General features: G+C 49.0%; 1 protein-coding gene across 2 annotated transcripts; it reads left to right on the forward strand.

Moving 5' to 3' along the window:
- The first annotated feature begins 11,276 nt into the window (after window positions 1-11,276).
- Window positions 11,277-12,237, forward strand: LOC125549170 (E3 ubiquitin-protein ligase RNF181 homolog). 2 transcript variants are annotated; one of them, XM_048712644.1, is made up of 2 exons: window positions 11,277-11,431; window positions 11,516-12,237. In XM_048712644.1, exon 2 carries the CDS (start codon window positions 11,543-11,545, stop codon window positions 12,044-12,046), a length of 504 nt encoding a protein of 167 aa, XP_048568601.1. In that variant the 5' UTR covers window positions 11,277-11,431; window positions 11,516-11,542; the 3' UTR covers window positions 12,047-12,237. The 2 variants fall into 2 exon arrangements, with proteins under 2 accessions (XP_048568601.1, XP_048568600.1); XM_048712643.1 differs by having other exon boundaries at window positions 11,314-12,237.
- The last annotated feature ends 1,416 nt before the right edge of the window (window positions 12,238-13,653 follow it).

The following is a 13,653-nucleotide window of genomic DNA, read 5'->3' on the forward strand; positions in this document are numbered from 1 at the left end:
GTTAACCCGGCCCAGATAGGCCGGTTTACGCCCAGTAGTAATATCCCCAATAGCTGGTATACAGCCGGTTCAGGTAGCCGGAATGGATATCTTGGGCGTTCAGAGCAGCGTAAGTTGCCAGATCAGCATTCCACTTGCCTTTACCAAAGGCAGCAAATTCTTCCTTGGCAGAATGTTTGGACAAAGCAACAGGATTGCTTGGCTCGGTATGGCCAGTGCCAGTAACGACAACCTTATCCTCCTGAGTATCGCCGGTTTGCACTGGGGTTGTTGGCTTGTCAGTAGGTTTTGCTGGACCGGTGGATCTCTCAATCCAGATGGAGCCTGTGGGCTGATTGACAGGACCTGAGGCATCAGTAGGTCTCTCTTCAGCAATAAGATCGTCGTCTTGCTGCGGTGGATTGTTGGGTATATCCTTAGGAATAGCCATTTCAAGATCGGGTGTTTTGCCTGGCTCAAGAACGGCATCTTCTTCGGCCGCTTTGTCCAGGCGGGCCTTCTTGCTTGGCCTAGGTTTGGCCCTGAAAAGAATAACAAAATCAAATACAGCATATGTTCTAAGGCGATGTGTTGCAAATATCATAATAAGTATAGCTTACCCAAGCACCGTTTTGAGCGGTGGCAGCTAAGTAGCCGATGACTCGCCAGAAGATGAGTGGGAAGTAACCTGGTAATCGGAGTCAGATGGATTAAGAGGTTGACGAAAGCAGCTCGCTTTAGGACAATCACTGACAAGCAAATTAGAGACCTCTGAACGGCGTTTCCGAACTGGACTATTCGGTAAACCGGCGGAGGTAACTACCTGGCCGCTGTGCCGGGTTGTGCGACGAGCTTCGTGCTGTTGGGTCTTCATAAGAAATTTGGGATCCAAATAAGCAAGAGGATGAGAAAATTTAACTTTCCGGTTTGCCTGACAGATTTTTAGCGAAGGCAAAGTTTCTGAATCGGAAGCGAGAATAATTACCTCTGCAGCATCAGCGTGGCTGGCTTTGGCATCATCCTGACAAATATCATCATCAATAAGACGCATGAAAAATAAGCCAAGTGAGTCAAGCTCTACCTCAAGGTCCGGATTATCCACATCATCATCAGGGGCCGGATTAGAAGATGCAGTAGTTCTTTTCCTGTGGGCAGTCTTCTTTACAGCTTTAGTCTTTTGCCGGGTTGCTCTTTCCGGTTTGTCTGGTTTTTTTGGTTTCTCCTGCGGCAATTTCTTGCTCCAAAACGGGTCATTGCCCTGATTACACAGATACTGATATTAAACAATGACCAGATATATCAATAACAGATTCAGCAAAAGGAAAAATCAAGGTCTTACAGCTGGCGGTTTGTTGGTGGCATAGAAGGGAAGCAGGCCGTTTTTAGCACAGATATGTTCCGGTTCATTCAGCATCTTATTCACAGCCTTTGTGATTTCTTCATCGGTGAGCTGGATTTTGGAATGTCGCAGTGGGTCATCAACACTGCCGGTATACTCGCACATCAAACCGGAGCGCTGACTAAGGGGCAGTATGCTCCATGATATCCAACAGCGAGCGAGATCAACCCCTGTTAAACCATTGGCCATAAAGGCTCTGAGCTTCGACAGTTGAGGAGCATATTTGCTTCTCTCCTGGGCAGTCAATCTTTACGGAAAAGGGTGTGTATTGCTGAGCCACTCCGGATGAAAGCCAGGCAAGGGATTCTCACCAGCAGGGGAGGTGTCTTTGCAATAGAACCATGTCTGATTCCATTCTTTGGGGTGGCTGTGCAGTTTGGCGTGAGGGTATGTGACCTCTTTCCTTTTCTGGATCGCCACGCCACCCAACTCCGAATTGGAGCCGTCAGTAAACTCAGTACGGCGGTTTAGATGGAAAAGGTCTCTGAACAATTCCACTGTGGGCTCCTCTTGAAAGAACGCCTCACAGAGCACTTGGAAGTGACACATATTTGTAACAGAATTGGGGCCAGTGTCTTGTGGATGGAGTTGGAAATCGGCCAAAAACATCCCGGTAAAATTTAGAACCGGGCGGCTTAAAGCCCCGAGCTAAGTGATCTACGAAAACAACAACCTCTCCTTCTTGAGGAGTGGGAGGGTATTCTTTGCCAGGAGCCCTCCAATGGATGGTATCTTTGCTGCCTAAAGCGCCGATCAGGACTAGATCGTCCAGCTGAGCCTCTGTGATGCGAGAAGGAACCCAATTGCACTCATATACTTTCTTGGCCATGATGGAATCTACAAGGTAAAAGATCCCGGTTCAAAAATGCATTTGATCAAGGTACATTGGTATGTGCAATGTTAAACCGGAGACAGAACTATCTGAACCGGAGTTTTATGAAGCAACAACATCTGGCGGTTCAACAAGGGGACTAATGGTATATACCGGTTTGGCAATTTTTTTCTACAAGGTTAAACCGCCTGGTTTAAACATTGAAGCAGATGAGTAAGTTTATAGAAACAGATTTCGTAAGATTTCTCTACAGCAATGGATCTGAAGCAAGTTCAGAAAAAAGATAAATATTCAGAGGTCCAAAATGAGCAGTATCGAATCAATGAGCAAGATGTACATACAGATCTATGGTTTTGAGATGTGTAAGTGAAGGCGAAGGGTAAACAGCTACCATTGCACAGAATAAAGATTTGCGGAGTCATCTAAAGATCTATCGTATGAGCAAGAGGCAGACGATGAACACTGAAGAACTATGAGACCCTAGGTCAGATCTGCGGGGGAAAGGATAGAAGATTTACCGGAGCTGAGGAAGACGCGGAAGGTTGCCGCGATGCTCTGGTGCGCCCAGGTTGATGCAGCGGCCAAGGTTGAGGCAGAGGTCGACGGCGGCGACGGAGCTCTGAGGCTGGCGACGCGAGGAAGACGAAGAAGAAAGGCACGAAGGGGAGAAAAGAAATGACCCTTCGGTCCTATTTATAAGGCGAAAGAACAGGTGTCAGGCGCGACAATCAAGGGGCCACGAAACGGAGTTGTCGCCTCGATTTTCGCAGATCTATTAAACAAAGAAGCATAATGGATAGCTTCGTTATGACAGGTGACGTCACTCCGGTTTACAGCAATCAGAGAAGATGACATCATGGCGGTTTACCAATTTATGAGAAGATGTTGAAGATGAAGCTTTTGTTAAAGAATTGACATGAACCCATTCAAATCAATCTGGGGCCTAATGTTGGGGATATTACTACTGGGCGTAAACCGGCCTATCTGGGCCGGGTCAACTTCATCATTAGTTCCAGAGTGATAAAGCCCAAGAAGGCAGATGAGGGCCTAAGGCCCGTAGCCGGTTCAAGACTTGTAGCTATAAACTGGGATTTGTATATAAACTTGTACTGTAAGTTAGGAATAAGGAGAGACCAACCCGGAATACGAATATCGACCGGTGTTAGGACTCTGTGAGCCGACGGGTGTCACCCATGTATATAAGGGGACGACCCGGCGGTGGTTTAGAGATAGACAACAACTCGAGACATAGGCGAAGCTTGTTTGCTCCCTAGTCATCGAAACCCCATAAATTCCATCACAACTAGACGTAGGCCTTTACCTTCATCGAAGGGGCCGAACTAGTATAAATCTCTTGCGTCCCTGTGTCCGCTTTAACCCCTTCAAGCTAACCCATCGCGATGGCTCCACGACTAAGTCCTTTCTCTAGGACATCTGCCGTGACAAAGCCACGACATTTTCCGTGGGGAAACCGACCGCAATCGTCATTGGGTCGCCAGGTGAGCGGCCTTGATGGACTCGAAAAGGTACCTGAAGAGGTTAGAGATAGACAACTTATAATAGACTTAATGACACCGAGCATGCTCAGTGGGGATTCTGAGTGTTGCCGAGGAAGGTCTGGGCTTATCTTGGTAGGTCGTTGCCAGCTATGGACCTGAGGAGGTGCGTTCCTTCAATCGTCATCTTGAGAACTAAGGGCATCTCCAGCCGCGCCCCCAACAGGCCCTTCCCAGGCGATTTTGTCGCGCCGGCGCCAAAAAAAGGCCCAGTCGCGCCCCCAGAAGCCCGTTTTTCGCCGGCTCGGGCCAAAACTAGTGCCGGCGGACCCAGGCCGAACTCGGCGCCCTGGGGGGCGCTTGGGGAGCCGGCACAAGCGAAAAAGGCGCGTGGGCCCGCCCTGGCGGCGACCCGAGGGCCTTTTCCCGCCGCTTCTTGACGCTTTTCCCTCGCATCTTTTCCGCTCGCTCGCCTTCCTCCCGACCACCGGCGCAAACTAGAGCTTGGAGACGTACTGGGACCGCATCAAGGCCGAGTTCGACGAGCGGAAGCTCGTCGACCCGTACTTCAAAGGCGTCTACATGCAGCGCGGCTCCAAGGCGATGGCGAACCATTGGGGGCGTATCCAGTTGGCGTGCAAAAAATGGCATGGAATCGTCGAGGAGGTCGCGGCTCGCCTGGAGAGCGGCGCCAGCGTTGAGGATCAGGTACGCACGCCGTTCGCCCGCATCTCTTCGTCGTCAACGCCCGCCGCCCGCCAACTGTTTGTTCCTCCACGCAGCTGCTGCGTATGTTCACCATGTATCGGCGCGACAACCAAGACGCCGACTTCAAGCACCTCCACGTCTACAAGCGCATTGACAAGTGCGAGAAGTGGGCGGAAGTCCGACGTATCCTCGACAAGGCCAAGGAGACATACAAGCCGGACGCGACGACTCCGGGCGCGTCAGAGGGGCGGCCGGACGGCCACAAATTGGCAAAGAAGGGGGAAAAACGCCGACGCGGCAACCGCGCGAGTGCAGGAGTCCATCGAGCATTGCCTCGCCGACGCCCAGGCCCGGGCCGTCCTACGTGAAGAGAAGACTGAGGCGCGGTGGTCGTCGCTGATGAAGAACAGCGCCATCAAGCTCGACCTGCTCCGGACGAACGTCGCCGCGAAGAAGAGGAACACCGACATGGCTTTTCTGATGGGCGGGCGGACATGCTCCAGAGCAACGACGAGCAGCCCAGGGCGTGGTACATGGCGGAGCGCGGCCTCATCCTGAACCAGATGCAGACGGCAACGCCGACGACGCCGACAACGCAAGCTCCCGCGCCCACGACCACACGGACGCCAAGCCCGAACGACGCCTCTACATCGCCGCCCAGCAGTGCCGAAGCCGCGCCGACATAGCCTAGCACCGAAGCAGCTCCGACACCGCCGAGCCCGCGCACGCCGACTCCGCCAACGCCTGGAGCCGACCCCGCCGAGTGAATCATTGCGCACGCGAACTTGCGGCGTGCGGCGCTCTGTTTTTTGTAACGCCAGACTACGTCCGATCGCTGGATTTGTGGCGTCTTTTGAGAGCGGGAACGACCAAGTTTAAATTTCCCGCATACTGGGGCCGGCGCTTGGGGGCGTGACTGGGAGCTAGGTCGCCCCCAGGGGCCGAACTAGCGTCAGCACGCCCCCAGGCCGCTCTATTTAGACGCCCTGGGGGGCCGAACGGCTAGAGATGCCCTAACTCATCGGACTTGGCCATTTGGTTAGGAAACCAACTTGTGCCGTTGAGGATGCCGAGTTCGTGCTTTGCCTTGGTGTTGCCGAGTGATCAGGAGCTCGTGGGAGTCGGCCATCAATGACTTTCTCGAGGGCGATGATTGCCCGAGTGAATTGATTTGGCACGGTGCTGAATGACGTCGTCAAATTGCCTCGAGGGTAGAGTAGATACTCCTACTTGGCTTGGTTCGTTGACTGTGTGTCACACCTCAGGCCTAGTCACACCGTATGAAGAAGAAGAATGTATAGATGTCCATGCACCTGCTGTTCCTTGGATCACCTGTGAGTCTGACTCTCACCAACTGGTCAGTCATGTCTATGCTTCCAACTACGTACTATTATGAACTATCTGCATGCTCTTAATTACCTTGAAAGTTTGATTTCTTGTTCTTAAGTGCAATCTGGGTGATGAACTGCATGCACCCGTACTATTATCTTCATTCTAAAAGAATGGCGCTACGATCAAATCTAATCAACACCTGTGTCCTCCGAATAGGATGTAGTGTATGCAAGCGTAAAACACCAGTTTGGCAAAAATATGTGAACATCTGAATCTGGAAACAACAACTACAAATTGTGTCAGGAATTTATATATGCGAAGAACCTCTTAAATTCTTACCAGCAACGGCGAGCTGCAATTGTGCCAAGCACGTCTTTAATTCTTAACTGCATTTGAGCTACAAAATGTGTTGGACCATTCTGCAGTAATGCCCATAAATCCAACAAAGAACAGATTACAAGAGAAAGTGCTGCAAAGGGTGCTTCACATGGATGAAACGCATATGTAACTTGTTCTAAGCGTGGCTTCGGAATATGGCATTCCACTACAGAACAACGGTATGCAAATCTAAAACCTGTTAGTAGTTGCCTAGAACAAGGCATTGCAAATTTAACAGGAGCAAAATTTAGAAGTTGGTACAAACTGAGCTCTACTGCCAGAGAAATGAAGCACCAGATTGCATTTGCTTAGCATTATACTAGAAGAACGAGTGCACACGGACACAAGACAGCATCAAGCAAAGCAGATGGAACATTGGGCTCAACCAATTCTTAATTAAGACAGCAACGTGGCAGTTCCGCTTCAACCGCAGCAATCTAATTTATAGTGAACATGTATCTTGCGTGCAACAAGTCAAGGTGCCTTATGTGACTTGTTGTACGGGCAGTTCAGAATCCCGGACATTGATGGTGTAGCTCGAGAGAAGCTGGATGATGGTGAAAGGACGGTCAGCAGCGAGGACAAACTGCTTGTCCTGCTTCACAAACTCATCGGCTTTAGAGATCACCTCTCTTTTGTCGTCCTTTAGGTTGTACCTGCAGATGCGCGCCGATGAACCCCGGTGTTTGGTGTAATAGACGCAATTTGGCTCAACCGACGGGAACTTATCGGCGCAGATAGCGAGGCACCTTTGATGACCGATGAAGATGGCATAGTTGCTGATGGTCCTCAAACGCACAAGCTCATCACTCGTGGCCTCAAACTTGAGAACCCTAACGAGTCGCTGTAGCTTGACAATGATGAGCAGCTGTCCTCCAAATTCCATAAGGAAACACCGGCCATCGTTTGCATGTCCCGTCTCAAGAGGATCACCAGAGAAAAACTTCTCAGGCGGCTGAATATCATGCACTTTCATCAAACCACCGATGCTGTTAATCACTTCACTTAATTTGCTTAATGTCCGCCAGTCGCCATCGAAACCATCTCTGAAAGCCATCCGGAGGAAATTATAAGTTATGTCCGAATGCTCCATGGAGGTGAAACATTCATTGATGGGAAAGGCTGTGTACTGCTTGCGAGATGAATCGAAGAGTAAGGTAAGCTTGGGCAAAGGCACCGGCGCCTTCAAACCAAACCAGACGGCAGCAGCAACCTCGCCCTCAGGCGGCATGGGAGCCATGAAATTGATCATGGCGCCTGTGAGAGGGTTGAAGACATGAGCGGCGTGAGGAGGGCTCCTGTCTGCCAGGTCGAAGAAGCCGCAAGGAGTGGTGGCGACGACGTAGTAATTGCGGAGCACTGGGAGCTCCTTGTGGAGGAATCGGCCGGTGGAGGTATTGAGCAACAGGCGGCGCGTGTCGCTCTCGAAGACCTCGTCGAGGATGATCCACCGGCGCGGGAGGAACCGGGAATCCGAGGCGTCGGTCCTCGGGTCGTCGACGGCGGAGCGCCAGTGGTGGCATACGGCGCGCAAGTCCACGTAACAGTCCACGTCGTTAGTGGCGAGGAAGGAGCCGGCGATGCGGCGGAGGAGGTCGTATGGACCAGTCTGCACCCACCATGGCCGGACGGCCCTTCTCCTGCCCTTGGGCCGGCGGAAGATCAGGGGTGGCCAAGGGCATTGGAACTTCAGCGGACGCGGCCGCCGCCATTGCTCCACGATGGAGTCCGGAAAATTCGATGCCCTAATCTTCCCTGCCAAAAGGGGTAGGATGTAAATTTCACCCTCAATTTTTTTTCTTTTTTTGACAATCAATACCATATTCTCTCCTGGGACTCCGTAAGGTGGTGCTTGCTTCTTTAGTCTTAAGTCTTTTTCTAGTCTCTAAGACTTTTTAAAAAAGATTCTCATGAAGGTGCTTTTAAGGACTTTTAACAAAAAGTCTTAAAAAAGTCTCATCCTATTTGATTTGTTAGAGACTTTTTCTAATTCCAACATAAAATTCCTGGAACCAAACATCCCCTAAGTTATTTCGGTTGTTCGCGCACAACTCCCCTCGATCTCCACACCATCGCACGATCCGCTCGTCCCGATTATTTTTCAATCGAATCCCACCTCCTGATTTCCACCGATTCTTTCCCAAACGAGCAAACCAGTAGTACGTCACATCAAAGGCAAAAAACACATGCACGCCGCATCAAAGCAACAAAAAAAAGAAAACAAAAAACAAAGGTGGCCTTCTTTTCCTCCGCAATCGAAGCCCCACCCACATGGCCATGCCGCTGCCGTCGCCGCCCGGATGGAGGAAGGTGCCGGCGAAGCGCTTGGAGCGAAGGCAAGGTCTAAGCTTCGTCTTGGTGCTCGTCTCCCTCCGATGGACAAAGGATGAATTTTATTTACTCAAAATAAAACATCGGGGGGATACAACACAGTGAGCACATATCCGGTCTCTGCATTGCTGAGATACACACAAACACACCAACACACACACACACACACACACACACAATATCAACTGGCTAAATGGAGTGTGGTTTGCCGTCCCAAAGACCAAGGCGGGTTAGGCATTCATGACCTTGAGTTTAAGAATAGGACCCTACTCGAAAAATGGTTATTTAAATTACTGACGGAAGATAGTGTATGGCAAACCCTCCTGAAAAGAAAATATGTTGGTTTCAAGGCAGTATCCCAAGTATATTGTATGTCTGAGGATTCCCACTTTTGGGTGGGTATAATGGCTAGGAAGAAATATTTCTTCTGCTATGGATCTTTCTCAATCAAGGACGTCTCGGAAAATAGATTCTGGGAGGACAAGCGGCTAGGAAATGCCACACTCCGGGAACAATATCCAGCTTTGTACAATATTGTGCGTCATAAGGGTGATACTATCGCCAAGGTAATGAAATCATTTCCACTTAATGTGACGTTCAGAAGAGATTTGATTGGACCCAGGCTCCCAATCGTGGAACATCCTGCTCCAGCGGTTATCGACGGTGCAATTGTCACATGTGTATGATGTATTTCGTTGGAACCTACATGGGAATGGTCAATTCTCAGTGGAGTCCATGTACAGAGCTTTGCTCTAACCTGATGTGCCAATTGATAATAATAAAAAGATCTGGAAGATGAAGATACCTCTTAAAAATAAAATATTCGCATGATATCTTCGTCGCATAGTCATTCTTACTAAAGATAACCTTATTAAGAGGAATTGGCATGGAAGTCCGCAATGTGTTTTTGTCATCATGATGAGACAAATAAAACATTTATTCTTCCAATGCAAATTGGCTCGTTCTATATGGTCAGTTATCTAGATAGCTTCTGACTTGTATCCTTCTTGTAGTGTTGCTAATGTATTTGGCAACTGATTACAAGGGATAGATCATATGTTGAGAACTCTTCTCAGGATGGAAGTGCTTACCGTTATTTGGTCGCTTTGGCTATGTAGAAATGATAAGGTTTTTAATAGTAAAATTACTTCTCTGATACAGGTTATCTACAAATGTACCGGGACTCTTTGTTTATGGTCCTCTCTACAACACGTGGAGAATCAAGACCTACTTGCGAAGGTGTGTACACAATTGGAGGCTACGGCGAGAGATACTTTTACCCAACATGGATGAAAGCATGATCTTAGGATTGGCCCCCTCCGCTTTAGGCGTTATATAGATCTTTTTGTATTTCGCTTTTTATTTTTTATTTGTGTGAGAGGACCTTATTTGGCTATGTGCATCTTAGTTATGCAGAGGCCGAGTGTAATGCTTAAATCTTTTAAGTAATAAACCGCCCTTTTCGAAAAACACACCCAAATCACCGAGAAGTAGCAAAGTCATATAAGGCCAAAGTATGCCTAAACAAGGGGGAAAAACCCAAAGCAATCAACAAACTACACCAACAAGGACAACATGGATCTTCAACAACAACGCCTTCAGGAAGGGAGTGATCCTTGAGCACACCGTCACCAGATCCAACCACGAAAGGCCAGAGTCTAGGTTTTCACCTTGAAGAACCAGTCCGAGGATATTCGAGCAATGCCTTCAACAAGGTAATGACGCAAAAACATCATCATTCCCAAGTATAATCAACTCGGGTCAGACCTCGGTTTTCACCCGGAAACCGAGACAAGTACTCGAGAATACCATCATTGAAGTCGATCGTGTGTTGTCGCCACCATTTTTTGGCAGTCCTAGCGGCTGCATATGACGGGTTAGAAAGCTGATCGCCGCCGCTCAAGAATGGCGAATCTTCTTATGCGAGTTAGACTTTCGAGATCCGATCTTCCTCAAGTGCGTTTGTTAATAAGGATAAGATAGAGCTTTGACGTAGATTCCTGCGAGCTCCTCTGGGCATCGAGATTAGGGCTCCTTATCATGGCTATGTGATGGTGATATTTGGTGTCAGGTTCTTTGGATCGATTCAAAGTTCAATGACGACGACTGCGGCTCTGAGATGATTGTCCTAGGGACATGTAAACGAAGACTTTCCAGTTGTCCTTGACAAGGTGAGGTCGATTCCAGCTGGGGAGCGAGGACAATGGCGGGTCGACGGCTCATTCTGGTGGCAACAATTGTCGTTTGCGGTTCAAAGACCTTGATGTAATTTTTATTATGTTCGAGGTGCTTTTGTATGATTGTATTTGTGGTAAAAACCTTTATAATATAATAGATCTAGGTCCTTTTAAAAAAAGTTATTGGTTTTCAACACAAAAAGGAAACAAAGGAAAAAAATGCACCGATTTTGCATACTACGGGCCAGACCTGGCCAAATGGGCAGCCCGGCCATGGTTATACACAGGAAGGCACGACAAGTACATGGGCCGGGCCGACACACTTGCTACCCTCCTTGGTCGACGCACGACCCCTATGTTACACGGGTTGGCGCAGAGGCCCGTTTGGCATGCTAGCCAACGTTAAAATTCAGCCCATTGGGCTATTTCAAACCTATATTAAACCTATTGGGGTGTATTAAAAATAAAAATAAATTTGTCTCAAAAAAACAATAGAAAAAACGGGTCGTGCTGTGCTGGCACTCGTACCCAGCCTCGCAGCCTAGGCGGGCCACGTGCCGGCACAGCCCGATTATAAACTTGCCGGGCCAGGCCCATCACAGGCCGGGCGCATGGGCTATCAGGCCGGCACGCTAAGACCGGCCCATTCAGCCAGGTTTGCTACTGGTCCCTGTCTCTCTGTCTCTCACGAGTCAGGGCGTAGAGTTCATCCCCTTCCTATGCAGGGCACTCCCCTGTCAGAAGTCGAATCGGAAGCCGAGACCAGCATGAATCCGACCAGGAGCAGATAATAAATCTGGTAAAGATCGACTCCCCTTTATCATCACTCTATCTCTCGGGATTATCTCTCGTCTACGATTCCGATTTCTCCATGGAGAAGCAGGGCCAGGAGCGGCAGATCGATCCAGTAATGGAGGCAGCGAGCGGGGATCCCGACGACCCCCTCATCGCCGTCCGCCCCCAACGGGTCGGCGGGTGGTGGGCGCGTAACCAGGACTTCATACGGAGACGCGCGGAGACGCTGAGGCGACCCGCCGCCCGGGCGGAGACCGAGTTCGAGGCGGAAGCAGAGTGTCGCAGAGAGCCGCCGGCCTCCAAGAACTCCATGGCGGGGCTGCTCGTGCCGGCGGCGGCGGAGGTGCGGGATCTGGAGTGCGCGGTGTGCCTCGAGGACCTGGTGGCCGGAGGCAGGAAGCTCAGGAAGATGGACTGCTCCCACTGCTTCCACCAGCGCTGCATCTTCCGCTGGCTGCACGTCAGCCGGCTCTGCCCGATGTGCCGCTTCGCGATGCCCTCCCGGTCCGACGACGAGCGCGTCGGCGACGAGGTGGAGCGGGAGCTCGCGGCCGAGGAGGAAGACGATGCTGACGAAGAAAAGTCTGCGGCAACTGAAGAACGCTCGTCCAGTGAGTGAGTGAACTGAACTAATGTTTCTTCAGATTAGCGATGGTGGTAATGATTTTAGTCAGATTCGAAATGGCTCTTCTTTATACTGTATATGTATGAATATTTGTTTACCCGCTCTTTCACTGGTAGTGTACCTCTAGAAAAGATGCTATTTTTCTTTGTAAGTCTGCATTTTATGTCTGTCAGACATTTTTATCAGCCTCTGCATAAGCTTGAATTTTCATGGCAATGTAACGCGGTTGAGGAGCCTCACTATTATTTCTCGCAGAATTTCGTGCATCCCAAATATGCCACGTAGCATCAACCATGATTGTAGCTTCATGATTGCTAGCACGCGAGAGAAATCGAGCAACCACTATTGGGTTGTGAGAACCGCATGAAGAAGTCATGTCCCGGCGCTCACCCCCTTGCTCTTGGCAAACCACCGACTCATCTTCACTAGAAAACTGATAAAACTCCATGAAATTTACATCGGTAGAGTATTCGTACATCGCACACAAACTGAAAGTGCATTGTCACTCAATTATGATTTTGGTGTTGATTACAATAGGATTAGTGAGAACTAGGAACTAATGACGGTTGTCAAGTTTATCTGAGGACATTGGTATCTCTCCATGGTCTACGGACTTCGGTGACCCTCCTGTTCAAAAAGGGCAAAAGATGGTGATTTCCGGTGGCTCGGAATGTTTTCGGTTGTTTTTGAGCTAGAGGAGAAATTGTACTATCAAGAGGAGTTGCGAAGATTAGCAAGTTGGGGAACTCGAATAAATTCCACACACACTATTTTTCAAAACATTCCACGCCTTACGGGAGGGTTCTTCCAAAGTTGATATAACCCCAACTAGAGTTCCGGGTGCATAGGGTCCTCTTTCTCCGGGTGCTCGGAGTCATGAGAGAATGTGAGCCAAGTCTCGGCATTGTCCGGGTGCCCGGGTCCTGGACCCCAGGTGCTTGGAGGTGATGTTTGCTCGTGGATGATATAACCATCAATGATAAGGAAATAAACTTGGACCATTGTAATTCAATGCAACAAGTTTTAGTTGGTTCTATGTTGCTTCAGATTCAACCACGGCAGGAAAAATTAAACCAAATTTCAGAACTCCATCGAAGAAGTTGTGATTCGATCGACTGGGGAGAAATAGGCAAGCTACGTAGTGATCTAAACGCTTTTATATTCCTTTATGAAAGGAGGGAGTATGTATACGTGATGTTTATTTCCTGTTGTTGCAGAGTCTCAAGGCTACAGGGCATCCTTTTGTTTTAGACAAGTGCTACAACTAGTACTACTAGTTACGTATGGAGCTAGTCTAAGATCGATTGCTAGCGATTAAAGTGTCCGAATATTTAATTAGGAATATTTTTTAATTATACGCACATCTTATCTTTATGAGCATTTTAGAAGGACTGAGCCGGCATATCATCTTGAAATTTACGAAGTCACCGTAGGCACCTCGTCATCGACGAGAACGTCTCCTTCCACTGAATGCACATCGCTGAAAATTATGAAATAAATTCAGAAATAAATGCGAGTATCAGGACTTGAACCCTGATGGGCTGAGGATACCACAGTCCCTCTAATCATCCAATCATAGGTTGATTCATATCTTTAATTAG

This window comes from Triticum urartu, chromosome 3 (genome assembly GCF_003073215.2).
Source record: "Triticum urartu cultivar G1812 chromosome 3, Tu2.1, whole genome shotgun sequence".
Classification (NCBI taxonomy): domain Eukaryota; kingdom Viridiplantae; phylum Streptophyta; class Magnoliopsida; order Poales; family Poaceae; genus Triticum; species Triticum urartu.